Source organism: Orycteropus afer, unplaced genomic scaffold (genome assembly GCF_000298275.1).
Source record: "Orycteropus afer afer isolate SDZICR_OR568_19922 unplaced genomic scaffold, OryAfe1.0 scaffold00046, whole genome shotgun sequence".
In the NCBI taxonomy this organism is placed as follows: Eukaryota; Metazoa; Chordata; class Mammalia; order Tubulidentata; family Orycteropodidae; genus Orycteropus; species Orycteropus afer.
Genome location: NW_006921633.1, coordinates 1,238,008 through 1,265,043, shown reverse-complemented (window position 1 = coordinate 1,265,043; position 27,036 = coordinate 1,238,008). Strand labels below are relative to the sequence as shown.

General features: G+C 36.4%; 1 protein-coding gene across 1 annotated transcript in view; it reads left to right on the top strand.

Annotated features, from left to right (window-relative positions):
• RTN4 (reticulon 4) overlaps positions 1-27,036 on the top strand; it is an 81,327-nt gene that overhangs the window by 7,607 nt on the left and 46,684 nt on the right. Inside the window, exons 2-3 of the mRNA XM_007937993.2 lie at positions 17,176-17,232; positions 17,904-20,318. Of these exons, the coding sequence (XP_007936184.1) occupies positions 17,176-17,232; positions 17,904-20,318 (2,472 nt within the window). The remainder of the gene's footprint in view (positions 1-17,175; positions 17,233-17,903; positions 20,319-27,036) is intronic.

Sequence of the window (27,036 nt, the reverse complement as noted above, 5' to 3'; positions counted from 1 at the left end):
AAACCCCATGAAATAGTTCTGCTTTGTCCTATCGGGTCACTATGAGTCAGAATTTATTTGATGGCAGTGGGTTTGATTTGATTTGTACTGTATACAGCTGTTCTCTGCTTTGCTTTTCATTACATTATATTTTGAATGTCATTCTGTATCAGTCCTAAGTAAGCGTTCTATCTTTTTTTTCAACAGCAGCAGAGAATTCCATAGATGTATCATATTTATTTAATCAGCCCCTTATTGATATTTTATTTAGGTTGTTAACATCTTTTTCTGTTGTAAAAAATTTTGCTGTAAATACCCTTGTATAAGCTTCTTTGGAGATACATGATGTTATATATATATTGTAGGATAAATTCACACAAGTGGAATTGTTGGTTTAGATGGTATCTGCATGTAAAATTTTGGTAGGTCAGGCCACATTGTCTTACCAAGTAGTTGTTCCAGCCTATATTCCCAACTACAATGTGTTAAAGTATCTTTACTTGTGTTTTACCAACATAGTATACTGGTGAATGAGTAAATAGTATAGTAACTTGTTCCTTTAATTTACAGTATGAGAGTATTTTTCATAAAGGTTGGTGTTGGCTGCCTTCTAGTCTGCTCCAACAAATAGCAACCCCACGTACAATGGAACAAAATGGTACCTGGCCCTGTGCCATTCACATAATCAGTTGTGAATTGATCTGTTGTAATCCATAGGGTTTTCATTGGCTGATTTTCAGAAGTAAATTGCCAGGCCTTTCTTCCTAGTTTTGTCTTGGTCTGTAAGGTCTGCAGAATCCTGTTCAGTCTCTTAGCAGTATGCAAGCTTCTACTAACAGATGGGTGGTGGCTGCCTGTGAGTTGGATTGGCCAGGAATTGATCCTGGGCCTCCCATGTGGAAAGCAAGAATTCTGCTGCTGAACCAACAATTTTTTCTGATCACAACTTTTGCCCATTCTTTTTTTTTGGGGGGGGGGGTTGTTGGTCTTATACCTGCTGCCATTGAGTTGGTTTTGACTCATAATGACCCCCACTGGGTTTCAAAGGCTGTAGCTCTTTACTGAAATAGATTGCCTCATCTTTCTCCTGCGGAGCAGCTGGTGGGTTTAAACGGGCATTCTTCTGGTTAGCAGACAAATGCCTTACCTGCTGTAACACCAGAGCTCTTTAGTTAATCATCCTTATGGAAACTAGCCTTGTGTTCTTTATCTTAAAAATGTTTTTTATCTGATTTGTTATTTGTTTTTTTGACTTTTTATTGTGTATTTTTCTGTGTAGAAATTTTTATGTACTCAGATTTATTAATTTCTTTTGTGACTTGAGTTTTATGCAGTTTGAAAGACCTTTTCTACTCCATGATTATAAAAATTATGCCCATGCTTTCTCCTATTATTATTATAACTTTTATAATTTCATTTTAACATTTAATCCTTTGATTCATCTGCAGTTTATTTTTTCTTGAGAACGAAGTAGGAATATACTTTTATTTTTCAAGATGATTTCCCACTTGTCCCAATATCCAAACATCATTTCTTGACTATTTTGAAATTCCATTTTTATCATGTAGTGTGAGTGAAATACCATTTATTTGCTCATGTACAAGTTCCAAACTGTTTTAATTGCTGACTTTTAAATAAAATACTATCTGATAGGGATTTTCCAAATTATTTTTTCCTGGCTATCTATCTATGCATGTATAATTTTCTACCTGATCTTTAAGATTGACTTAGCTAGTCCCCTCTGCTTCTGTTAGAATTTTATTGTGTTACATTGCATTTATGGATTAATGTAGGTAGAGCTGATATATTTTTAATATTCATAATTTATTTTTTTGTACCATAGGATTTTTGTTGGCATGTGAATTTAAAAAAAAAAATTAACTTAAAATTATATGAGGGATATCAAAATATCCTTTTCTTAGAAAAACATTAAAAGTAGTTTTTGGAGATAACAGATGATTGTTGGTACTAAAGTGAGACATTCCAAAAAAATAAAGTTGGATTCGACTCATAGTGACCCCTCCTTGGGTTTCCAAGACTGAAGTAGATTGCCCAACCTTCCTTCTGAAGAGTGGCTGGTGGATTTGAACCTCCAGCCTTCTGGTTAACAGTCAGATGCCTTAGGTACTATACCACCAGAGCTCCCAAAGTGAAACATTAGGAATGTGAATAAAATGTAGTATAAACTTGACTGATACTGAAGAAGTCTTAATTTATCAGTTTTTACTTTTATGGTGTGCCATGATATATTTTTGCCTACACCAGAGTTGTGAAGAGATTCTGTGTTTTCTTCTAAAAGCTTTATATATTGTGTTTAAGACTGTGATCTATCTTTAATTTTTGTGCATGGTATAAATTACAGGTTCACATTTATTATTTTTTTTTCATATAGATATCCAGTTGTCATACTTGTTTTGAAAAATGTTTATTTTCCTGTTTGATTGCTTTAGTGCTATTGTTGAAAATCAGTTGACTGTGAGAGTCTATTTATGTACTTCTTTTTGTGCCACAGATTTTTCTATCCTTTATGATAATATTAGACTGTTTTAATTACCATAGTTTTAGAATAAGTCTTACAATTAAATAATATGACTCCTCCAAGTTTGATCTTATTTTTCGAAGTTCATTTGCTCCATTAGTCCATGGTATTTCTATTTAAACCTTAGAATAAACTTGTTAATTTCTACAACATACCGGCTGGGAAGTTGCTTGGTGTTGCATTGAGTTTATAGTTTAGCATGGGGAAAATTGTCATTTTAGGGTCTATGATTTTAAGTGTTTGCAGGCTAACAAGTTAGCCTGCCATAGTTTCTTACATGTGGGCAGAAAATGCAAGATGCCTGGGTCAGAGGGAGGATTTTTATTATATAGACACAGTATCAGCATTTTTGGCATTTGGCATTTGGCATTTGGCAGTATGAAGAGGACCAGGTAACACTTGGACTTCCAGTGGGGTTGCATTGCAGGAGAGAAACCCTGAGTTTCAGGAGTTGGGGAACCTGAAATCTTTTATACTGCATGGTAAGCAAGCCTGACCATTGCTGTAGAGGGAGACACTATATCTTTTCAAGATTGTTTGCTATGCAAATATGTTTAAAAAGATAGGGAAAAAGGTAGTTAGTGTCTCTGCTTGTAAGACATGGAAAACATGAGAAACTCATATGGAACTGTCTCTTGATATTTAAAAATTAAGTCTTTCAGTTGCTGAACATGATATATCTTCATTGTTTAGGTCTCCTTTAATTTCTTTCAGCAGTGCTTTATAGTTTTTAGCATAGAGGTTTTGTTCATCTTTTGTTATATTTTCCCCCAACTATTTTGTTTTTTCGTTGGTATTGTAAATAATATTTTAAAAAATGCATTTTCCATTTGTTAGTTACTCCTATATGGAAATACATGTGATTTTTGTATACTGTCTTTGTATCTGTCCTGCATCCTTGCTTAATTCAAATTCACTTAATTAGCTCTAGTAGGATTTTTATTATTCCTTAGCATTTTCCACCTGCACAGACTGTTGTCTGCAATTAAGGTCATTTTACTTTTCCCTTCTGATATTTATGTGTAGTGAGAGAATTCCTTGCCTTATTCTGGATATTCAGTAAAAGTGCTTAGTCGTTCACCATTAAATATGATGTTAGCTATATATTTTTCCTAGATGCCCTAACCCTTAGGTTGGAATTGACTTGATGGCAACTAACGACAACATTCCCAGTTTGCTGAGTCTTTTTTATGATGATGCATGTTGAATTTTGTCAGATGCCTTTTAGCATTTATTGAGGTGATACTCTGGTTTATTATTTTATTAATAAATTTTTATTATTCTATTAATTATATAGATCTATAAATCTATAAATTATTGTATTAATATGGTAAATTTCATAGTTTTATTTTGAATGTTGAACCAACCTTGCATTCCTGGGGTAATTGCCACTTGGTAATGATTATCTTTTTTGTGAATTGCTAGATTAAATTTACTAATACTTTGTTAAAGATTTTTGCTTGTATGTTCATGAGGAATATTCCTTGTGATTTATTTCTCTAATATTGTTGTCTGATTATGATATTAGTGCATATATTTATGAAAACTTTTACTCTTCCTTTATATGCTAAAGCAGTTTGTGTAAGCTTGGTATGGTTTTTCCTTAAAGAGGAGGTTTTACATAAAAATGACCAGAATTACTGGTTGGATAGGATAGAGATTGGTAGAGCCCCTGAGACTTTGGCCCTGGTTATCCTTTGGGCCTAGAAAAGAATTTACTTCCATGGATTGGCTCTCAGCCTAACAGTAGAAAGATCTACATGCAGAACACCTACCTACCCTAGGGAGATGTACTCACCTACTAGGGAGATGCATCCCTTAGATCAGTCAGCCATGAGACATGAGAGGGGTAGCATTCACATAGATAAAAAGCTGGACAGACAAGAATGTATAGATAAGAAGGGCATTAGGAGGGGATAGTCACAGGGAGGAGAGGGGAGGAGAGTTTTTTGTGCTTGAGGATTGTAATCAAATGTGCATGAACTGTTCAATGTAAAACAAATCCACTTTGTAAATTCATACCCAAAGCACTTTAAAAAAAAGATTGGATAAAAAAGGTTTTAAATTACAAATATACTTTGTTTAAGTGGTATGGGCTATTCAGATTTTCTGTTTTTGCTTGTGTCATTTTTGGTTATTTGTATCTTTCAAGGAATATGCCCATTTCATCTTGATGAATGGGTATCAAAGAATTTGTCCATTTTATCTTAGTGAGTGAACACCAAGGAGTTTGTTCACTCATTTAAGTTGTTTAATTTCCGGGCATAAAGTTGTTCATAATATTCTCTTATGTTTCTGGAATGCTCTTTTATTTATGATATCTTGTTTTTCTCTTATTTCATGGCCATTGTTGGGAATTATACATTGTATTGATCTTTTCAAGGAGTCAACTTTGGTTTCATTAGTTTTTCTCTAATTTTAATCTATTCTTTATATCATTATTTCTACTTTTTATTTTCTCTATATATTTGCATTTAATTTGTCCTTGTTTTTCAGTTTTTTAAGGTGGAAGCTTTAAACTTTGATTTGAAGCCTTCTTTTTTCTAAAAAAGTTTAGAACTACAGTGAAACCAGTGAGAGCCAAAAACTCAACAGACTGTCTTACTTTTCTGGGTCTTGCAAGTTTTCGGTCTTTGACAGGGGGAATCTTAACACTTTTCTAGTGCTTGCTTTAGTAGAAAATATTTGAGTTTTTCTTCTCAGACAGATTTCTGCCTTACACAGGTTCTGGCTTTTGTAATTTATAAATTATTATTAATAATTATTAAAATGTCATTTATATTTATTATAATTTCTGTTTATACTTATAAATATAAGTTATTATAAAATTATGAATTACTATTATTTATAAATTTCAAAGTGTTTCTTAGGAGCCCTTGTGGCACAGTGGTTAAGTGCTTGGCTACTACCGAAAGGTCAGTGGTTTGAACTCATCAGCTGCTCCATGGAGAAAGTTGTGGCATTCTGTTCCTGTAAAGATTTTCAGCCTTGGAAACACTATGAGACAATTCTACTTTGTCCTGCTAGGATCTCTGTGAGTCAGAATCAACTCAATGGGAACAAGTTTGAAGGAGCCCTAATGGCACAGTGGCTAAGTGCTTCGCTGCTTGAACTCCCTAGCTGCTCTGTGTGAGAAAGATTTGGCAGTCTGCTTCTGTAAAGATTTACAGTCTTGGAAACCCTATGGGCCTGTTCTACAGGGATACTATGAATTAGAATTGGCTCTACAGCAGTGGGTCGGGTTTTTAAGTATTGCTTTACTGTATTCTACAAATTTTCTATATCATTTAATTAAAAATATTATTTAATTACCCTTGTGATATCTTTTTGTTCTTCTAAATTTTATTTTGTTGTTGTTGAGAATATACACAACAAAACCTGTACCAATTCAATAGTTCTTCCAAGTACAATTTAGTGACATTGATTACATTCTTCAAGTTATGGAACCATTCTCACACTCTTTTTCTCAGTTGTTCCTCCCTCATCATCAATTCACTATTCCCTAAGGTTTCGATCTAATCTTTTGAGTTGTTGTCAGTTTGATCACTTATCCATAGTTCTTAAAAGAGCATAATACTTAAGGCAGACCTTTCTAACTAGTTGTGCTAAACTATTGTTCAATTTTAAGATGACTTCGGGGATATTTTTGGTTTAAGGTTTAAAGATTATCTCAGGGCAATAGTTTCAGGGATTCATCCACCCTCCATGTCTCCAGAAGGTCTGGAGTTCATGAGAACTTGAAAGTCTGTTCTTTATTTTCCTCATTTTGATTAGAATTCTTCCATGGAAACTTTGATCAAAATGTTCAGTAATGGTAGGTAGGTACTGTCTAGTTCTTCTAGTCTCATGGCAAAGGAGGCAGTTGTTCATGGAGGCAATTAACCATACATTTTATATCCTCCTCCTGTTCCTGTCTTGGGAGCTCCAGTGGCATAGTGCCTAAGGCACTTGACTGCTAACCAGAGGCTGGCGGTTCAATCCCACCAGCCACTCCTTGGAAGGAAGATTGGGCAGTCTACTTCCATAGTGATACTGCCTCGGAAACCCAAGGAGGAGTTGTTATGAGTTGGATCCGACTCAACGGTGTTTTTTTTTTTTTTTTTTGATTCCTGACTCCTCCTCTTCCTCTATTAGGTGAATAGAGACCAATTGTTTTGCCTTGGATGGTCACTTGCAAGCTTTTAAGACCCCAAGAACTACACAATTAACTAGGAAATAGAACAGAAGCACTAAACATATTATTAGGCCACTTAACTTGGATGTCCCATGAAACCATGACCCTAAACCTCCAAACCAAGGAACCAAATCCCATGATGTGTTTCATTGTTCATAAGTAGCCTCAGCATCTGTTTTTTCCTTCTTTTTAATTGTTGTAAAAACTTTCATACAGCTTTTGCCAATTCAACTTTTTACAGATGTATAACTTATTGAAAACAGTTACCGTAATTGGCTGTGCAACTCTACTCTTAGTCAGTGTAATTTTTCCATCACTGATAAACATCCTTTTCCGTCTTTCTCCTGCCCCTGATAACCACTAATAAACTTTGGTCTCTATATGTTAGCCATTTCTTATCTTTTTTCATGTGAGTGAAGTCATAAAATATTTGTCCTTTTGTTGATTGATTTTTTTCACTGAGCGTTAATGTCTTCAAGCTCCAGCCACACTAGCATGCATTAAGACTTCATTTCTTCTGGCTGAGTAGTAGTCCATTGTATGTATATACCACGTTTCTTTATCCATTCATCTGTTGATGGTCATTTAGATTGTTTCTACCTTTTGGTTATTGTGAATAATGCTGCAAGGAACATTGGTTATATAGGCCTCTTTTTGAGTCCTTGCTTTCACGTTTTTTGGGTATCTACATAGGAGTGAAATTGTTGGATCATTCACTAGTAGTTCTATTTTTAGTTTTTTTGAGGTACTGCTGCACTGTTTTATCTAGTGGCACTGTACCATTTTGCATTCACACCAACAATAGATAAGTGTTTCAGTTTCCCCGTGTCTTCACCAACATTTCTTATTTTTTGCTTTATTTTTAAAATTTTAGCCATCCTAACCCACGGCCATCAGTCGATTCTGACTCAGTGACCCTGGAAGAGAGAGTAAAACTGCCCCATAAGGTTTCCAAGATTGTAAATCCTTACAGAAGCAGACTGCCTCATCTTTCTCTCTTGGAGTGACTAGTAAGTTCGAACTGCTGACCTTTTGGTTAGCAGTTGAATGCTTTAACTACTGTGCCATCAGAGCTCTGGTAGCATAGTGCCTGAGGCACTTGACTGCTAACCAGAAGGCTGATGGTTCAAACCCACCAGCCACTCCTCAGAAGGAAGATGGGGCAATCTATCTCCATAGTGATACTGCCTCAGAAACCCAAGGAGGGGTTGTTATAAGTCAGGTCTGACTCAATGACACACAACAACAACAACAAGTGGGTGTGAAATGTTACCTCATTGTGGTTTTGATTTACATCTCTCTGATGGCTAATGACACTGAGCATCTTTTCATGTGTTTGGTCTCCATTTGAATGTCTTCTTTGGTGAAAGGTCTATTCACATTCTTTGCCCATTTTCGTAACTGGGTTATTCATCTTTTTGCTGTTGGGTTGTCTGTGTTTTTTATATACTTTGATTATTAGATTCCTGTCAGATATATGGTTTCCAAAGATACTCTCTCAGTTGCTAGTTTGTCATTTCATTTTCTTCGTAAAGTCTTTTTACAAAAGTTTTTAATTTTTATGAGGTCTTACTTATTTTGTCTTTTGCTATTTGTGCTTTTGTTATTGTATTAGGTAAATCATGTTGAAAGCTAGGTCCTGATAGCGTTGCCCCTGCTTGTTCTTAGAATTTTATGGTTTTATTTTCCTATAATATCTTTTTTGATAAATGGATTATTTAGAATGTGTGGTTTAAACATTTGAGGATTTTTCAGATATTTTTGTTTTAATTATGTCAGTTTAATTCACTGTAGTCAAAAGACACAAACTGCATGATTTCAATCCATTTAAATATATTGAGATCTGTTTTATAGCCCAGGAAATGGCTTATCTTCGTGAATGCTCCATATGTACTTGTACAGAATGTGTACTCTGTTGTTGAGTATAGTATTCTATAAAAGTTATTTAGGTTTAGTTAATTGATTTTGTTGTTGGTAATTGCCATCAAGGTGACTTCAGCTGATCCTGAACTTGTGTATAACAGAATTGCCAGTCCTGCACCCTGTTCCAGGACTGTATTGGACAGTATTCTGTTGTGATCTACAAGGTTTTTATTGGCTAATTTTTGGAAGTAGATCACCAGGGCTTTCTTCCTACTATGTCTTAGTCTGGAAGCTCTACTGAAACCTGTTCACACTGTGGGTGACATTGTTGGTATTTGAAGTACCTGTGCATAGTTTCCAGCAATCATATTGTTGTTGTTGTTATGTACCGTGAAGTTGGACCCGACTCACCAGGGACCTTCCTTGGGTTTCCGAGGCAGTATCACTGTGGAAGTAGATTGCCTAACCTTCCTTCCGAAGAGTGGCTGGTGGGTTTAAACTGCCAGCCTTCCAGTTAGCAGTCAAGTGCCTTAGGCACTATGCTCCCAGAGCTCCTCCAGCAATCATAGCAACCTACAAACTACCAAAGTTCACTGACATGTTGGCCACTATACTTACTGATTGCATGTGTAGGTCTGCTTGTCTGTCAGTTAATTGAGAGTTAAATGTTGAAATTTGTGGATTTATCTATTTTTGCTTTGTATATTTTTCAGGTACCTTCAGTGTTTTAATGTCAATTTAGCACTGTTTATTGATCCGTTTAACATTATCAAATGTCCCTCCTTTTCTCTTGTCTCTGAGTCTATTTTGCTTAATATTAATATAGCTACTCCATATTTTGTAGGATGAGTGCTTGGGTGATCCCTCTTTTTACATTCTTTATTTTTAACCTAAAATATATGTTCTTGTAAACAGCACATAATAGTAGGGTTTTTAACTAGTTTGAAATTCTCTGCCTTTTAGTTAGGACTATTTATATTCAGTGTCATTATTAATATGATTGGTTTCAATCATTGCCTTCTCTCAGTCCCATCAAATTTTCTTTTTTTCCTTCTTTACTTTTTTCTTTTGGGTTAATGGAATATTTTTTTAAGATGGGGACTTTTCTCCTCTTTTGAGTTTTCAGCTATACCTGTTTATTTATTTATTGGCTTTTTTACAAGCAGAAATTTATTCTCTCACAGTTTAGGAAGCTGTAAATTCAAATTTAAAGCACCAGCTCTAGGGAAAGTCCTTCTTTCTTTCAGCCCTGGAATAAGGTCCTTGTCTCTATTCAACATGGGTGGGTCCAGCGTCCCTTGGAGATCTCCATGTATGTTGGCATCAATCTTGTTCTGTGTCTAGGAGGTTATCAGCCCAGGGCCCCTGGGTTCAAAGGATGTGCTCTGCTCCCAGTTCTTCTTTATTGGTGGTAGTCAGGTCCCTTGATCTCTGCTCCCTTATTTAATCTCTCTGTATCTCAAAAGAGATTGACTTAAGATTTAACCTAGTCTTGTAGTTTTATATACTGTCTCTTAACATGTAAAGGCCAGGATTTACAGCACATTACAAATGAATAACTACATCAGATCACATCATGGGGGTTAATTATATCATTACATAACTGACAAACTACATAATTACGTACATCATTACATAATTGAAAAACCACTGAGACTCTTGGCCTAGCCAAGTTTTATTTTTTAAGAGTTTGTTCTAGGGATTACAGAATGCATTTGTCTTACAAATTACCCAGGATTAGTATTGTATGTAATGTAAGAACTTTCACATGTAATATAACAATAGTATATTTTCATATACTCCTTCTAGCCTTTTGATTTTGTTGTCATACATTTTACTTCTGCATATATTATAAACTCTACAATATACTGTAATTGTACTTCAGAAATTCAGTTAGCCTTTAAAAAAATTTAAGAAATGAGAGAAAAAGTGTTTTATATTTGCTCCTAGATTTATTATCTCTGCCATTCCCTATTCCTTCATGTATGTTCAAGTTTCTGTCAATCTGAAGACTTCCATTTAACATTTCTTGTAGTATAGATTTTTGGTAATGAATTCTTTTGGCTGTTTAATCTGAAAATGTCTTTATTCATCTTTATTTTTTAAGAATATTTTTGATGAATATATAATTCTAGATTGTCGGTTTTTTCATTACTTTAAAGATGTTTCGGTATCTTTTGAATTACATTGTTTCCAGTAGGAGGTTAGGCCATTCTTCTTCAAACAAGCCCAGAAATAATGGAGATATTGGATTAGCAAAAGGCTGTTTGATTTTTTTTTTTTTTTTTAAATTTATGGGGCATATTTTTTCTTTGCATGTCCAGTAATGTTTTATTTTATACTAGGCATTGTGGATATAGTGTTCTAGTTTTATTCTGGCACACAGTTAATTTGCTGACAAATCAGTTTTCTCCTTTTGAGTCTCAGTATTAATGTTAGAGTGGGTTGAAAGCAGGGTTGGACAGACTTTTCTTAGAGTCAAATAATAAATATTTCAGGCTTGCGGGCCATATTGTCTCTGCCTGGGCCCTTGTGGTGCAAAAGTGGCCATAGACAATGTATAAGTGAATGGGTGTGGCTGTTTTCAAATAAAAACTTAACACACAAACCTGTAGTTTGCTGACCACTTTGTCTGGAGTATCACTTCTGGTTAGGGTAGTCCAACTCTTAAAGTGTGATCTCTCTGGGATCTCAGCTGTATGTGTGGGTGTTTAGGGGTTCATCAAGGCTTCCCCACACTGGCTGGTCAAAATTCTTAGGTCTCCCAGCATTGTGTGAGCTGCAGAATATCTGTTCACCTCACAACTTCCCATAGATTTTTCTGCCAGGCCTTGCCAAGTCTCATGCTGTGCATGCACAGCATAGTGTTCAGCCAAAGATTTAAAAGCAAACCCATTCAGATTTCTGGAGCTCCTTCCCTATGAAGCTTTCCTCTGTTACCCTGCTCTGCAAATTTCAGATACCTCAAACCAAACTCATTGGATCCAACTCATAGAAACCCCTCCTTGGGTTTCCGAGGCGGTATCACTACAGAAGTAGATTGCCCAACTTTCCTTCCGAGGAGTGGCTGGTGGGTTTGAACCACCAGCCTTCTGGTTAGCAGTCAACTGCCTAGCCCCCAATTGTAGTCTGCCTTCTCAGCTCAGCCAGAGCCTAATGTTTTGTTTGCATTCATCTTCCCTGTGCTGTAGAACAGAAAGTACCTCCAGGTTAAAAGTCAGTGCTGTTGCCTCCTGTATGCCCTCTACTGCCTGTTGTCTAATATCGCAAGACCAAAACCAAAAACCAAACCCATTGCTGTCGAGTCAGTTCTGACTTATAGCGACCCCCATTGGGTTTCCAGGCAGTAAATGTTTACGGAAGTAGATTGCCCAGTCTTGTTTCCGTGGAGTGGTTGGTGGGTTTAAACCACTAACCTTCTGGTTAGCTGTCAGATACCTTAACACTGTGCTACCAGAGCGCCTTGTTGCTTCATATATTTCACCCAGTTTTATAGTTGTTTATGTTGAGAAGGTTAATCCGATACGCTCATAGAGTGGAAGTTCCTCTCTGTGGTTTCAAAATGTAATTACTTTCTTGTTTTATAATGAGATATGATTTTTACTGACCAGCTACACTTTTGGGAGCTCTGATGGTGTAGTACCTAAGGCATTTGACAGCTAACAAGAAGGCTGATGGGTCAAACCCACCAGCCAGTCCTTGGAAGGAAGGTTGGGCAATCTACTACTTTCATAGTGATACTGCCTCGGGACCCAAGGAGGGGTCACTGTGAGTTGGATCCGAAGTGATGGCAGTGAGTTTGGAGTTGGTTTTTAATTACATTTTTGGTTGAGTTTCTGAAATGTACACATCAAGGAAAATACTATAAGAATGTGTTGACATCAGTGAGATTGTGATAGCATCTGCTTTTTTGGAATTGACAAATAATAAATTGCAGGCTTAAAAACTGACACTACTTTCACTGTTTAATAAAGTGAACTACTTTTAAAAAAGGAAACCTTTTCAGTAAACTTTCGTTTTGAAATGGATTCTTGTATGATGGAAGTAGAATTCAAAGTATGTTGCGCTGCACTATTTAGTCTGAACTTGCACTGTGTTTAAACGTCTGTGTGAAAATAAAAGCAGTGTTAGGACCAACTTGAAGGATGATCATTTGGAAAAGGACGTTTTTTGTTGGAATGGAGCTTATTTTTCATACTATTATTATAAGTGGTTTAGTGATTCTTTCCATTGTACTGGGAGTGATAAGGAAATAAGTCTATATCTGATTGTAATGACAGTTAAATTATAATTTTCTAGCTCTACTTTTGAGTCTGTGATTTTGAATAAGCTACTTAATTTTCTAAGGTTCGTTAACTGGAAATGGGTAGAACATTAACAAAAATAAGAATGTGAGCATGCTTCAGAAAGCAAGCAAGCTGGAATGTGGTGAGTTTGAGGTTTACTGGATATCAACATTCAGATACTCAGATATGCAGGTGGTGGAAGGGAGAAGATAGCATATAGTTAGAATAATTGCTTGATTGGCATAGGAGACGTGAGAGGAATTGTTGAGATAAGTTTTAACAGTAAGTTGGGACCATATGGTGTGGAATGCTTTTTATCAGAATAAAGGTTTTAGATGTAATTCAATGGATAATTGGTGGGCATTTAAAAATGTTTTTGAAAAAGATAATATGTAGAATTGTTATTTTAGAAATATTTATTTGACGGCAATAGAGTGGAAAGACTTGAAGAAGTTTTGGCTTCCTCTGTGCCTATTTAGTGAAAATTTGTTTTGGGGATATGCTGCTACATTTTTAGTAAGCAGTTTTTTACTCAATGTGGACTCAAGTAAGCCTTTCACATTTATTATGTTCTTTTGTTACCAGAAATGAAGTTGATGATTAAAGTTTTCATTTCATTCAGTGGTTAGAATTTGGCATTATGTATAGATCATAGCCCAGTTATATAACTTGGATTTATAACATATCTCAGTACTTCAGAATGCTGTGCTTGTTGCTTCGTATAATATCCCCTATTATAAGATAGTTTATTCATTTGCAAATGTCAGGATCTTTTATAGAAAAAGGAAAACTAATCTAAAATCTAATTTTTTTTTTTCAGTGTAAGAAATAAACAATTTTGAGGTGTTTTTAGCCTTAGAATTTGGGGTTTATGATATATAAGTATTGTGTGAATAAATCTTTTCCTCTAATATCCCTAATTTTAATTTATTAGTTATTTAAAAGTCTAAATTTAAATAGTAAAATCCAGGGAAGGAAATATTAGAGAGTGGTTAAAGAAAAGAGGATGGACTTGTAAACTTTCTGGATTCAAATCTCAGGTCCATCATTTCTCAGTGTTGTGACTCCGGAGAAGATACTTAGCCTTTTTATACCTCTATTTCCTCATCTGTGAAAAGGGTGTAATGTTGTTAGGTGCCATCTAACACCACCACCAACAGTATGTTATCCTTACTTCACAAATGAGGAAATGAGGCACAGAAAGTTAAAGACAAGTTTTTCAGGGTTACACAGTTGTAAGTGATGGAGCTGAGATTTGAACCCAGGGAGTTTTTTTCCATGATCCATGATTGGTTTAACAGGAATCTGAACAACTCTCTTCTTGAAGGCCCAAATGGCTTTGACCTCTTCTGGATTTTTCTCTAAGGGTTTTTGGCAATGCAATTTGGTACTTGTTTTGTAGTTAACTCTGGAATGAATCCATTTTACAAAACCAAAACCAAACCCATTGCCATTGAGTCTATTCTGACTCATAGCGACCCTTTTTAGGACACAGTAGAAATGCCTCATGGGGTTTCCAAGGCTGTAGATCTTCATGGAAGCAGACTGCCTCATCTTTCTCCCACAGAGCAACTGATGGCTTTGAACTGATGACCTTTTGGTTAGCAGCTAAAGACTTTAACCAGTGCGCTACCAGAGCTCCTTCCATTTTACAAAATGAAGGTTATTATTGTTATTATTATTTTAATTTAACAAATATTTGAAATACCAATTTTTAAACTTTCTCATCTGGCCAAATACCAGGAGTACAGTTTTTTTTTTTTTTAATATGAGAGAGACTATGATACGAGATAGAAATAAGAATATCTTTAACAAATTTTTAAAAAATTTTGATGTAGTTTATTTTCCCTTCTAATTTAATAGTAATACATATTTCAAGGTCACTTTCCAAGTAGATTGACCTGTGAATTAGTGGTTTTAACTACATTGTCTAAATGTAAAAGACAATTGTTTTGTCTTAAGAATTTGCTGTCTTTTATTTAGATGGATCACTTTTGTAATTTTTTTTTCCTGATCTTTGACCCCCAAATCTCAGTTTTATGCAAGCTTATAATTAATTATTTTAGCTGAAAGGAATGTTTTAGCTCTCATTTGACAAATGGGAAACTAACTTAACTAAGAGCACATAAAAAGTTACCATTAAAAAATACACACATGTATACACTTCATGAAATCTCATAGGCCTTGTAGTCCTACTGGTTGGCCCATCCAACCTGTTCTAGATTTTTGTTGTTAGTTGAGCTGTAGTAGTGCAGTGCCTGAGGCATTTGATTGCTAATCAGAAGGCTGGCGGTTCAAACCCACCAGCCACTACTCGGAATGAAGATGGGGTAATCTACTTCCATAGTGATACTGCCTCAGAAACCCAAGGAGGGGTCGCTATGAGTCGGATCCAACTTGATGGCAGTGAGTTTGGTTTGGTTTTTGTTGTTGTGTCAGCTCTGTCTCATGGCGACCTTACGTGTAATAGAATAATGTTGCCTGGTCTAGTGCAATCTTCATGATTGTTGGTATATTTGAGTCCTTTGTTGTAGAAGATGCTTTTAGACATAGTTCATGGACTTCCTCCTCACCATTCTATCTAGGAATCATGAAGCATGATTTCAACTCATAGCAACTCTATAGGTTAAGGTAGAACTACCCCAGAGTTTCCAAGGTTGTAAATTTTTACAGAAGCAGACAGACAGATATATTTTTGCTTAGCTCTCCTAATTTCAGGGAAAACCTTTGGAGGACAAGTCCATGTTTATGATAGATACTTCTGTTTGATTTTTATCAGTGTTGTCTAGCTTGTCCTTCCAGATAAAAGTGTCCAAATATTTTTTTAGGTCCTCTCCATTCTCAGGCTATTTCAAATTGTGTTTAGAGTGACACTTTTTCTAGTCTAAACTACAGTTGCTTAGCTTCTTCCAACTGCATTGTACAAAATTAGAATGCCAGTATATACCAGCATATAATGCATGAGACAGTGGGCTCTGGAATTATATTGCTTGTGTCTCCTACTTACTAGTTGTTTATACAGGCAGTCTCCTCTGGTTTGGAACAAGATCACTTCTTGTTTGTTCTGTGTCTGTAAGTGAAATATGTAGATAAGTCAGAACAGGTGCATAAAGTTCTTAGCTTTATTTCAGTGCAAAAAGGAGCTCTGGTGGCCTAGTGCCTAAGGCATTTTGACTGCTAACCAGAAGGCTGGTGGTTCAAACCCACCAGCCACTTCTCGGAAGGGCGCCTGGGCAATTTACTTCCAGAGAGATACTGCCTTGGGAACTCGAGGAGGAGTCACTGTGAGTTGGAACCAACTCAATGGCAGTGAGTTTTTTTTTTTTTTTTTTTCTGATCGATGCAAGAAGAGTCCAAAGCTTTTCCAATGGTTTACAAGCTGCATGTGCAGCAGGTGATGGTGATTGTGATGAATAATTTGTTGTGAGTAGGAGTTGGATCAATCCTTTCAAAAGCTAGTGCAAATTTACGTAACAGTAAAGGGCAGGTAGGAGTTGTCTGTAAGTCAGACATTCTAACTGTGGACTGCCTGAACTTGAGTTAATGTCTCTGTGACTTTTTTTTTTTAAGTCTGTTAAAGTGTAGTAACAACAACACTTACAGCAACTGGGTGATAAAGAGTAAAATGAGTTCTTGCATGTAAAGTACTTTGAATAACGAGTGGCCTATAGTAAGCCTTCAATCAATGTTAATTTTAAACAAAATTAATAATATGTATCTTCCTTATGATAAGTAGTATTTTCTTTATATTTGGATTCTTTGGCATTTGGACAGTGCCATATAGGAGTAATGTCTTCAAAGAACAGTGTACAATTACTGTTAGCATCTTTTATTTAAAGATAACCTGGAACGTAAGAAAAAAAGCAACATTCTCTGAAAGTTTTCTTCTATATTAAGCATATGCTAATTTTAAGAAAATGGTTAAACAAAACTAGTTACTAATTTTATTCCAAGTATCTTTTTGATTTTGGGGTTGAATAGGACTAGACAATTATCTAAAACATGAGTAAAAAGGTTTGAGGTGAAGTATATTAGATGAGAATAGTATCTTAAAGCCAGTTTTGTTTGTGAAGCTTCTTTAACATTACATTGCTATTTTTTGATAAATGATAGGTTCTGTGGATAGCATTCACTTAATCAATTTTATAATATATATGATAATTTAATTGAAATTAATTGTACTACTTTTTCTAACTTTATTTTCCTCTTCTTCTCTGTAGATAAAGTTTGTGTTAACTCATTACAAACTGAACCCTTCCTTGCTCCTCTTATCTTTAGTCTCCTTCCAACTTTGTCTTTATTTCTGCTGAGGTTATATTCTATTTGTTTTTCAGATGAGACACTTTTTGCTCTTCCTGCTGCATCTGAGCCTGTGATGCACTCCTCTGCAGGCAAGTTCTTTCTGCTAGCCTTTTATCCTCTATGTATTCTGACTTTAACTCGTTAGTTTTGTTAATTCTGCAGAGTAGTTTGAATTTACTAAAAATTAGCATGGTTCCAAGAATGTTTGTCTCCTGAAGAACTTGAAATTGGTATTTTATATGTTATATCCAAAGGAGAAATGAGCAGAAGCTGTTTAGCAATTGGAATTATATAAGGAATTCTTGGATCCTTGATTTATGGTTATGTAGTGACCATTTCTTTTCCCCAAATACTGTGTACTTGCTTATAGTTAAAAGGCTTTTTATGTAAATGAATGCTAGTCTCTGGCATTTAGTTATCTAATGCTCTTTCTTTTTTATACTGCTAGACTCCTTTTCCTCCAAAACTAATAAAAGTAGCTTTCCTCAGTTGATAACACTTGAGAGTTTTCTCAGAGACTTGATGTCTTTGCGTAGCATGTAATTGCCTCTGTAGCCATGCCTGTGCTTATTGACAACAGCTTCAATTCTTTTAGTAATGATTCCAGTCTACTCAGTTGTTATTTATTAACTAAGTTCTATTAACATTTCCTTTTAGTTAACACTGCCTTTACTAACACTATTTTAAATCTGTCATAAAACTTGCATTAACCCTGAAAACACTGGCATTCTCTAACTTTCCTTTCTGTCCATGGTCACAGAAAAAATTATGGACTTGAAGGAGCAGCCAGGTAACACTGTTTCGGCTGGCCAAGAGGATTTCCCATCTGTCCTGCTTGAAACTGCTACTTCTCTTCCTTCTCTATCTCCTCTCTCAGCTGCTTCTTTTAAAGAACATGAATATCTTGGTAATTTGTCAGCGGTATTACCCACCAAAGGAACACTGCAAGAACTTTCAAATGAAACTTCTAACGAGTTCGTAGAGAAGGCACAAAATCCATTTGTAGATAGAGATTTAACACAGTTTTCAGAATTGGAATACTCACAGATGGGATCATCATTCAGTGGCTCTCCTGGAACAGAATCTGCCACCATAGTAGCAAACCCTCCAGAAGATATCATTGTGAAGAATAAAGATGAACAGGATTTAGTTAGTAATAACATTCTTCATAATCAGCTACCTGTAGCTGTCACTGAATCGATTAAAGAGGACAAAGTTATGTCTCCAGAAAAAACAAAGGATAGTAATGAAAAAGGATTTGCAGTAGTTTTGAAAGAAACTCCTGTAAGGGAGGAATATGCAGACTTCAAACCATTTGAGCGAGTGTGGGAAATAAAAGATACTTACAATGAAGATAGTGGTTTGGTAGCTATGGAAGATAAAATAGAGAGCAAATTGGAAAGTAAAGTAATTGAGAAATGTTTTGCAGATAGCCTTGAGCAAACAAAAAATGAGAAAGATAGTGAAAGCAGTAACGATGATGCTTCTTTTCCCAGTACACCAGAAGCTATAAAAGGTGGGTCTGAAGCATACATCACATGTGCTCCTTTTAACCCAGCAGCAACCAAGAGCATTGCAACAACAAGTGTTTTTCCTTTGTTGGAAGATCATACTTTAGAAAATAAGACTGATGAAAAAAAAATAGAAGAAAAAAAGGCCCAAATTGTGACAACAATTGAGAAGAACACTAACATCAAAACATCAAATCCTTTCCTTGTAGCAACACAGGATTCTAAGATGGATTATGTCACAACGGACAGTCTGACAAAGGTGACTGAGGAAGTAGTGGCAAATATGCCTGAAGGTCTAACCCCAGATTTAGTACAGGAAGCATGTGAAAGTGAACTGAATGAAGCTACAGGTACAAAGTTGGCTTATGAAACAAAAATGGACTTGGTTCAAACATCAGAAGCTTTGCAGGAATCATTGTATTCTGTAACACAGCTTTGCCCATCATTTGAAGAATCTGAAGCTACTCCTTCTCCGGTTTTGCCTGACATTGTTATGGAGGCACCATTAAATTCTGTTGTTCCTGGTACCAGTACTTCTTCAGTTCAGCCCAGTTCATCACCATTAGAAGCTCCTCAGTCAGTTAATTATGAAAATATAAAATCTGAGGCTGAAAATCCCCCACCATATGAGGAGGCCATGAATGTATTACTAAAAAAGGTACCTGGAATAAAGGAAGACATAAAAGAGCCTGAAAGTACCAAGGCAACTGTTCAAGAAACAGAAGCTCCTTATATATCTATTGCGTGTGATTTAATTAAGGGGACAAAGCTTTCTACTGAACCAACTCCTGATTTCCCTAATCATTCAGAAATAGCAAAAATTGCTCAACCAGTGTCTGATCATTCTGACCTAGCTGAAGATTCCTCTCCTGATTCTGAGCCTGTTGACTTATTTAGTGATGATTCAATCCCTGAAGTTCCTGAAAAACAAGATGAAGCTGTGGTGCTTGTACAAGAAAATCTCACTGAAACATCATCTGAATCAATGAAAGAACATGAAAATAAGGAAGAACTCAGTGCTTTACCAACTGAGGGTGGAAAGCCATATTTAGAATCTTTTCAGCCCAATTTAGACACGACAGAAGCTACATTACCACTTGATGAAGTTTCAGCATTGACCAAAAAGGAGAAAATTCCTTTGCAGATGGAGGAACTCAATACTACAGTTTATTCAAGTGATGACTTACTCATTTCTAAGGAGGCACAAGTAAAAGAAAGTGAAACATTTTCAGATTCGTCTCCAATTGAGATCATAGATGAGTTCCCTACATTTGTCACTTCTAAAACTGATTTCTCTCCTCAATTGACAAGAGAATACCCTGACCTAGAAAGATCCTACAAACATGAAATTGCTAATGTCCAGGATGGAGCTGGGTCATTGCCTTGCTCAGAATTACCCCATGACCTTTCTCTTAAGAGTATACAACCTAAAAGTGAAGATAAAATCCATGAGTCAGATGAATTCTCCAAAGATAGGTCCGATCTGTCAAAGGTGCCCTTCATGCCTCCAGATGTTTCTGCTTTGACCACCCAACCAGAGATAGGCAGTGTAGTCAAACCCAAAGTTCTTGTGAAAGAAGCTGAGAAAAAACTTCCTTCTGATACAGGAAAAGAGAACCGGTCACCATCTGCTATCTTTTCAGCAGAGCTGAGTAAAACTTCAGGTAATCAATCCATTCACTGTTTTGTGATGTCTAACCACCTTTTGACTTATCATGGACCATTCTGTGTTTTGTGTAATATATTGCATTGATATGCATTCTTTTGCACTGTTGTGTCAGTTTAAGGTTTTCAGTGATTTTTCTACCCTTCTTGCTCTTAATTTTTTATTGGTGACTTTTATATTGTACCATGGAAGTAGAAAATATTTTCAAATTAGAATTGGCTTCTTTTTTCTTTTTTACTTCAATATTTCTTGATAGCATGAAGGGCTAGAATATTTTCAGATGTTTTATCAAAAATTTCATTTTTAATTTAAAAAGAAAGATTTTTGTAAAATTTTTCTAGTATTTTAATATACGGCAATATTTTCCAGTGATATGTATAAAGTTAGGCATACTGAGTAGTGACATTTGAACAGTATAAATTTAAGTATGTCTTTGTGAATTCTGAAAAATACTAATTCTCATTTTTCTTTTTGACTCTACATTTCCCACATACCTGATCTGCTAAAGGTGATTTGCATATATGTTTTTTTATTTGACATTCTAATTTAGCTGTGTTTCTATAAAAATATGTGGTAATTACTATCTATTTACTGAATGTTTGCTATGTATTGGAGATGGGTAGCACTAATGGCAGAGAGACCAGTGTAGAGATTGTTGCTGTAATGTAAGAAAGACAAGAATTTGAACATTAAGGCAGTGGGATGAATACGGAGACACAAGGCTTGATTTTTGAGGGCACATGGAAATGAAGGGTAAGAGAAGGAGTTAAAGATAATTCCAGGAGACTCAGGTTCCTGGCATGTGCAAACACTTGGATGACAGTACAAGAAATTAAGTAGACATGAGAGAATAAATTGAGTTTGAGGAAAGAAGTTAAAGAATTCAGTTTTGAACATGTTGGTTATGAGGTACCTATGTCTGGCAGTTCAAACCTACCAGCCACTCCTTGGAAGGAAGGTTGGGCAATCTAGTTCCATAGTGATACCGCCTTGGAAACCCAAGGAGGGGTCACTATGAGTTAGGTCCAACTCGACGGCACATAACAACAACAGCATGAGACATCCAAGAAGTTACACATAGGAAGATCTTTAGAGAGATCTTGGTTGTATGTGTATTTTGTCATGGGCTGGGAGGTAGTGATTAACACCTCTGAATCAACTATTAAGAGCCAAGAGAAAAGAGAGATTTAAGAATGGAAGGAATGATCAACATTATTAAATACTAGAGAGGTTAGTTAAGACAAGGATTGAGAATTTTTTAACTTGGAGGGAAGGAGTTGGTTGATAGTGGTAAGAGTACGGTAGGTGATTAGATGGGTAGAATTGAGCAATGATTGGGACTTAAAAATGGAGACTAGATGTTGACAGCTCTTAAGTGTAACTGAGAAGGGGTGTGCCAGTAGAGAGAGCATGCGTTTGAAAAAGGACTTTGGGAACAACAGTCTGATGAAAGGTGCTAGTAGCGAGTCAAGAGGGGATGGAATGAGATCCAGAGTTCAGGTAGAGGAATTGGCCTTAGAAGGAGAGGGGGAAAAAAAAACCAACAACTTGGATTGTAGTGAATGGAAGAAAAGTATGGGTGTTGATACTGCTAGGGTTTTGTGGAAGTTGAAGGAGTTTTTTGATGGCTTATGTTTATCCTTTAAAGCAGTGTGCTAGATCATTTGCTGAAAATAAACTGAAATATGCTTGGGGGAAAGAGGTCTGAAATACCTAAGGCACTTGACTGCTAACCAGAAGGCTGGTGGTTCAAACCCATCAGCCACTCCTCGGAAGGAAGATGGGGCAATCTACTTCCATAGTGATACTGCCTCGGAAACTCAAGGAGGGGTTGCTGTGAGTCGGGTCCAACTTGACGGCACATAACAACAACAACCATAGGGAAACAAAGGGATTGAATTAAGAGCCCAGTCAAATCTATAGAATGTGTGGGAGGATGACTTTTCTTAGTGTCCAAAGCCTGAGTATGGGTTCAGGGAACACAAATGGTTGTGTTGATTCAAGATGGATTTTGCTAGATGGGACCAATGGGACAGTGAATCGAGGGAACTGAAGATAATAATAGTAAGAGAGTAGATTGAAGTGATGGTCTATGGCATCTGTATGGAAGGATGTGACAAGAAGAGGGAGCTTATACAAGGAGAGTAGAAGGTCAGAGAACTCAAGGCCCAAATTAGGTCCAAAAACCCAAGAGTAATGGGAATAAAAATGTAAAAGCTAGAATGATAAGAGTTGTGGTCAGAGTAGGATTGGTTGTCTGTCACTTTGTGTGTGATGTTGAATTTAGAATTTAAGAGGAGCAGCAGTTCTAGTTGATCATAATGTCCCAAGTATGGTCATGGGGCATGGACTAAAGGGGAGGTAAGGTCAAATAACAGTGTGGCCAAAGATAAAGGATTACTCTTCTGTGTGAACATTTGTGATGACAGGACTTGGAGTGGAGAGAAAGATGAGAATGTAGGATAAGAGTCTTCAGTAAAGGTCAGTGAGGCAGCTGGCAGGATGGTAGATGGAAGCAGTCAAGAGAGATAGAGAATGACATGGCTGAATAGCCAAGACTTGCCCAAGGTCTGTGAAATAATAGTCTGGAAGCAACAAGGATGGCATGGACCTCCTCTCCATCTCAGAGGTATGGAGAGTATAGGAGGAGATCAAGCAGTGTCCATTTTGAGAGTTCCGCAGAGAATGCAGTATCCTCAAGGAAGAATCAGGTTTTAGCGAAGGTGAGGTAATAGAAGGAATGTTCAGTAAAGAGGTTGAAGATTGGAGGGCCTGTTCATAGTGGAATGGAGGGGTTCAAACAGCACAGTAAAATAGTTTAGGGGGGAACAGTAGAAAGTAGAGCAGCATGATGATGACAGGGAAGGTAAAGCAGGGACATGAGCCTGTAAAGTCTGCCCTCCCCCACCCAGCAATACCTCCCAAGACTTAACCTTAGCAGTCCTTTAGTAGATAGTGCCACTCAGGTATTTCACATGTATTAATGTTTTTACTAAACCCAGGTATCTTGGCCTGTACTTAAAATTAATTATTAGTTAAGAATTAAGGAAAGAAAAGAGGAGCAGTGCCTTTGAAGGTTTAGTATAGGGATGGTTGAAAAGGTTTAAGCAATGCCTTGGACATTGTCTTTTTAGAAAATATTTATGCCTTTTCTCTGAGAATATTCTTACATCTGTTTTACTCAGTTTTTTTTTTTTTTTGAATGATATTAACTATCATAGCAACTCATTAGGAAAAAGAATTATTTAGATGCATCAAATCTATATATTCTTCAAAAGTCATAGTGTGGTATAGTGAAACAATAGTGGTTACATGAGTTCCAGTCTTCTACCATTGACAATCACTGTAGATTCAGTTGTCTTTTTTCCCAAATAAAAAGAGGGGAGAGGGGTATATTAGGTCCTTGAAATTTAATAGTTTCTTTGGCTTAATTATAGTTGACATCTGTTATAAGCAGGTGAGTGGTTGCTTTGATTTGCTATTCTTGAGTTCGGGATATTTAAAAAAAAAAAAGATGGAAGACTCAGACAAGCCCTGATGCAGCTCTCAGTTGGCTGGTGGAAACAGACTGGTAAGAACATAAACATTGTGATACATCCTATCATGGAGATGTAGGCACATCCTAGTGTTCCTGAAAACGTGGGTTAAAGTATAAGAACCAATCAGTTGCCTTCAAGTCTATTCTAACCCATATTGATTCCATGTATACTAAAGTCAAATGTGGGAGCTCTGGTAGCGTAGCGCCCAAGGCACTTGACTGCTAACTAGGAGGCTGGCGGTTCAAACCCAACAGCCACTCCTCGGAAGGAAGATGGGGCATTCTACTTCCCTAGTGATACTGCCTCGGAAACCCAAGGAGGGGTCGCTATGAGTTGGGGCGGACTCGACGGCATATAACAACAACAACAAAGTCAAATGTATCAAAGTTGAGCAATAGATTAACATAACATAAAAGAAAAACCTAAACCGTCTGCAGTTAATTTAAGTTGATTCAGACTCCTGGTGATCCACCCATGTGTGCAGAGCACAACTATAAACCATAGTGTTTTCAAGACCATTTGGAAGCAAATTGCCAGGACTTTCTTTCAAGGTGCTGTTGGGTAGGTTTGAACTACCAACCTTTAAAAGAGGCTTTATTTTCAAATGACTAAAAATTTTATTCATCTGTTTTTTGAATCATCTGAAAAATATCATAGGAGCTCTGGTGGCGTAGTGCCTAAGGCATTTGACTAACCAGAAGGCTGGTAGTTCAAACCTGCCAGCCACTCCTTGAAAGGAAGACTGGATATTTTATGTCTGTAGAGATACTGCCTCAGAATCCCAAAGAGGGGCTACTGTGAGTCGGAGTCAACTTGATGGCAATGCGTTTTTTTTTTTTTTTTAATTTTATGTCATTTCAAATTTATATAAATGTTTAGTTTTTTTTTTTTTTTTTTTAAATGCCTGGGTCTTATTATAAATACACATTTAAACATTAAAGCATTAATAAGTATTAAATAACGAATGTAAGATTAATTTCTTAGGTAATTTATTGTCTTGAATTTGTTCTTAAAATCACTTTTTGTGAGCAGAACAAAGTTTTAATTTTGGGAAGAAAGACTGATTTTGCAAGGGAGATGATACAGATTTTGGTACTTTATCTACTTTTTTTGTACAATTTTCCCTCCCCCCAAAAAACAAAACAAAAATACTGGTCTTTTTACCCTCCTCCCTTGATAAGTCAATTCTGATTGATAGTGACCCCCATTGGGTTTCCAAGGTTGTTATGAAAATAGACTGCCTCATCTTTCTTCCAAAGAGCAGTTGGTGAGTTCAAATCACTGACCTTTTGGTTAAAAGCCAAATGCCTTAACCACTGTATCACCAGAATTCCTGTATTCTTAATACTGAATGTAAATGCTGATTCCCTCTCCCCACTTTTCTCTTTCACTATATCACGTATTTAAGAAGCAGTTTTAATGATTCAGGCCCAGAGCGTTGTACTACTACTCAGCGCTGTCAAGTTGATTTCAACTCATAGGGACCCGTCCTTGGGTTTCCAAGGTATCAATACGGGAGTAGATTGCCCAACCTTCCTTCTGAGGAGTGGCTGGTGGGTTTGAACCACCAGCCTTCTGGTTAGCAGTGAAATGCCTTAGGCACTGCACTACCAGAGATCCCTCAGAACCTTGTATATGTTCTTTAATATATATTTTTTAAAATCTATGCCTAGATAGTTGTGCTTTTGATACCCTGTTAGTTCCCATTTTTGTTTAAAATATACTGTGGCTGTTATTGGCACTTTAATTTTTCAGTTTTCCACTCATTTTAAAAGTAAAGGTATAAGATAATAATCAAATATCCTAATTATTGCAAAAATTTATACTACTTTATATGGAACAAGATGGTGAAACTTCTTATAAAAAGTTCACTGGAGATAGTGTTACTGCATAAGAGTTGAAAGGTTGATGATTCATTGGAGTCTCAGCTTAGAGCTGTGAGCATGGAGAGATTGTGAGTAGAGGGTCCTGAATACGTGCTGAGGGAGGAGAGAGGCTACCTTGAAAAATGATATTAGGAATGGCTTCACAGAAGAGGGCATTATATGAAAGTTACAAACAGCAAATGTGAGTAAACAGACACAGATGTATTTTTATTTTTTCCCCAAAGAGACATACTTTTTTTAAAAAAAATACATTTTATTGAAATATAATTTATGTACACAAAACTAAAGTGACATGAGTCAATGAATTTTTTTTGCAGTGTTCCCTCCCCTCCCCTCCTACCCCTGACAACCAACAAAGAAAGTTTCCCTCCATATATAAACCTTTCTTTGACCCTCCACAACAACAAACTAATACTATATTTGTCCTTCTCTGATTGACTTACTTCACTCAGCATAATGCCCTCCAAGTTCATCCATATTATGCGGTGTTTTGGAGACTCTACATTATTCTTTAGTGCTGCGTAACATTCCATTATGTATATGTACCATAGCTCAGTCATCTACTCTTCCGCTGATGGGCACATCAGTTGTTGCCATCTTTTTGTTATTGTAAATAGTGCTGCGATGAACATGGGTGTGCATATATCTGTTCCTGTCCTGGCTCTCACCTCTCTAGGATACATACCTAGTAATGGGATTGCTGGGTCAATGGTATCTCCAATTCCAGCTTTCTAAGGAATCACCATATTGCTTTCCACAGTGGTTGTATCATGTCACAGTCCCACCAGCCGTGTATGAGAGTCCCAAACTCTCCACATCCCTGCCAGCATTTGTTATTTTCTGTCTTGTTGAACCTTGCCATCAGTGCTGGGGTGAGATGGTATCTCGTTGTTTTGATTTTCATTTCTCCGATGGCCAATGATTGTGAGTCTCTCTTCATGTATTAGCTGGCCACCTGAATATCCTCTTTGGTGAAGTGTCTATTCATGTCTTCTGCCCATTTCTCAATTGGATTGTTAATTCCTTTGGTGTTGAGGTGTTGGAGTTTTCTATAAATCTTAGAGATAAGTCCCTTGCCAGATATGTAATTATCGGCAAATACGAATTTATTGCTGTCATTTTTGTTATGTGCTTTTTCATGGTGTCGATTTCTTTGTTCCATGCAATTTTTTATGCTGAGCTCGTTTTGTTTATGAATCCTATTATCACTTCCTTCATTGCTATTTTAGTATTTGCTAAATATTTGTACTGGTCCTCTTTTTTATTTCGATATGAAGGTTTATCATTTTTC